The 2,017-nt window shown below is 41.1% G+C and overlaps 1 protein-coding gene across 4 annotated transcripts in view; it reads right to left on the bottom strand.

Annotated features, from left to right (window-relative positions):
* LOC106881197 (rho guanine nucleotide exchange factor 38) overlaps positions 1 to 2,017 on the bottom strand; it is a 44,323-nt gene that overhangs the window by 37,921 nt on the left and 4,385 nt on the right. For all 4 annotated transcript variants that reach the window (XM_014931497.2, XM_014931496.2, XM_014931495.2 and 1 more), the window contains exon 2: positions 401 to 586. In XM_014931497.2, the coding sequence (XP_014786983.1) occupies positions 401 to 556 (156 nt within the window). In that variant the 5' untranslated portion in view covers positions 557 to 586. The remainder of the gene's footprint in view (positions 1 to 400; positions 587 to 2,017) is intronic.

Genomic DNA, 2,017 nt, shown 5'->3' on the forward strand with positions numbered 1-2,017 from the left:
AGACACCATTTCGAGCGTGGCCGTTTTCGTGCGGGTGACACGTAAAAGCACCCACTACACTCTCTGAGTGGTTGGCGTTAGGAAGGGCATCCAGCTGTAGAAACTCTGCCAAATCAGACTGGAGCCTGGTGTTGCCATCCGGTTTCACCAGTCCTCAGTCAAATCTTCCAACCCATGCTAGCATGGAAAGCGGACGTTAAACGATGATGATGATGATGATGATGTGAATTATGTGGTAATTAATTTAACAATGAAAACCTTTTTAATTTCTGAATATTGAGCCTTTTTCAGATCAGTTTTGACTCTGAATTATTCTACTTTTTATACATACCATGAAGGACAGAAAAACAAAAGAAAAAAATGAAAGAGAAAAATATACAGAGTATAAAATAATAATTACTTTGTCTGCATCAGAAGGTTTTAAAAATATATCAACACAACACTTTAGGTCACTGACATAATTAGTTTCAGTATCGAGTATTTCTTGTATCAAACTTTCCCGTTCTTTTTTACGATTTTCTGTTTCACACTCTTTCTTTATATCATCAACTGACATTGTGACACACAAGCAGTCATTTCAAGACATCTGAAATATAGATTCACTTTATTAATTTTTGGCACAAAACTGGCTATAGGACACAAAAAAGTTAATTGGAACCTTTTTTTTTTTTTTTAGTGGAGAACTTCAACAGTAACAATCATCATCATCATCATCGTTTAACGTCCACTTTCCCTGCTAGCATGGGTTGGATGATTTGACTCAGGACTGGCAAGCCAGATGGCTGCACCAGGCTCCAATCTGATCTGGCAGAGTTTCTACAGTTGGATACCCTTCCTAATGCCAACCACTCAGAGAGTGTAGTGGGTGCTTTTACGTGCCGTTGGCAACAAGGAGCTAGACAGGTGGCGCTGGCAACAGCCACACTCAAATGGTGTTTTTTACGTGATACCTGCACAGGAGCCAGTCCAGCAGCACTGGCAACAACCTCGCTCGAATATTTTTTTCCACATGCCCTCGGCACAAGTGCCAGTAAGGTGACGCTGGTAACAATCACGCTCAAATGATGGTTTTTACGTGACACTGGCACGGAAGCCAGTCAGCTGCCCTGGCAACTATCATGCTTGGATGGTGCTCTTAACGCTCCACTAGCACGGATGCCAGTCATGCAGTGCTGTCATCAAATTTGGTTCGATTTCGATTTCACTTGCCTCAACAGGTCTTCGCAAGTAGAGTTTAGTGTCCAATGAAGGAAGGTACGCATAAGTGGGCTGGTCATACCCCTGGCATAGGCCACAGGTTATGGTCTCACTTGGCTTGCCAAGTCTTCTCAAGCATAGCATATCTCCAAAGGTCTCCGTCACTTGTCATTGCTTCAGTGAGGTCCTAATGTTCAAAGGTTGTGCTTCACCTCCTCATCCCAGGTCTTCCTGGGCCTACTTCTTCCACAGGTTCCCTCTACTGCTAGGGTGTGGCACTTTTTCACACAGCTCTCCTCATCCATTCTCGCCACATGACCATACCAGCACAGTTGTCTCTCTTGCACACCACATCTGATGCTTCTTAGGTTCAACTTTTCTTTCAAGGCACTTACACTCTATCAAGTATGCACACTGACATTACACATCCAGCAGAGCATTCTGGCTTCATTCCTTGCAAGCTTACGCATGTCCTAGACTGCCAAAAATGAACCGTCAGTTTAGTGATTTAACTTCAAGAGACATAGCAAGAGAGACAAATTATGACATCACAGACTTGGCTGCATTTGTGAATGAACATGAACCTAAACTTCTTCCACAACAACACTGTGCATAAAAGTATTCATTTATTATTATTATTATTATTATTATTATTATTATTTTGTATTATAACTGTGAATGGTATCACTTTCTAAGGGTGATTTATCTTATTTATATGGTTTTAACTTGAAAAAGATAATATAGATGTTTATTGAGTAGAAAACTAATTATGCTGCAAATCCCTTATTTTGTAGAGTTTAGTGTCCCTAACCCTAACCCC

This window comes from Octopus bimaculoides, chromosome 11, assembly GCF_001194135.2.
Source record: "Octopus bimaculoides isolate UCB-OBI-ISO-001 chromosome 11, ASM119413v2, whole genome shotgun sequence".
NCBI classification, from domain to species: Eukaryota; Metazoa; Mollusca; class Cephalopoda; order Octopoda; family Octopodidae; genus Octopus; species Octopus bimaculoides.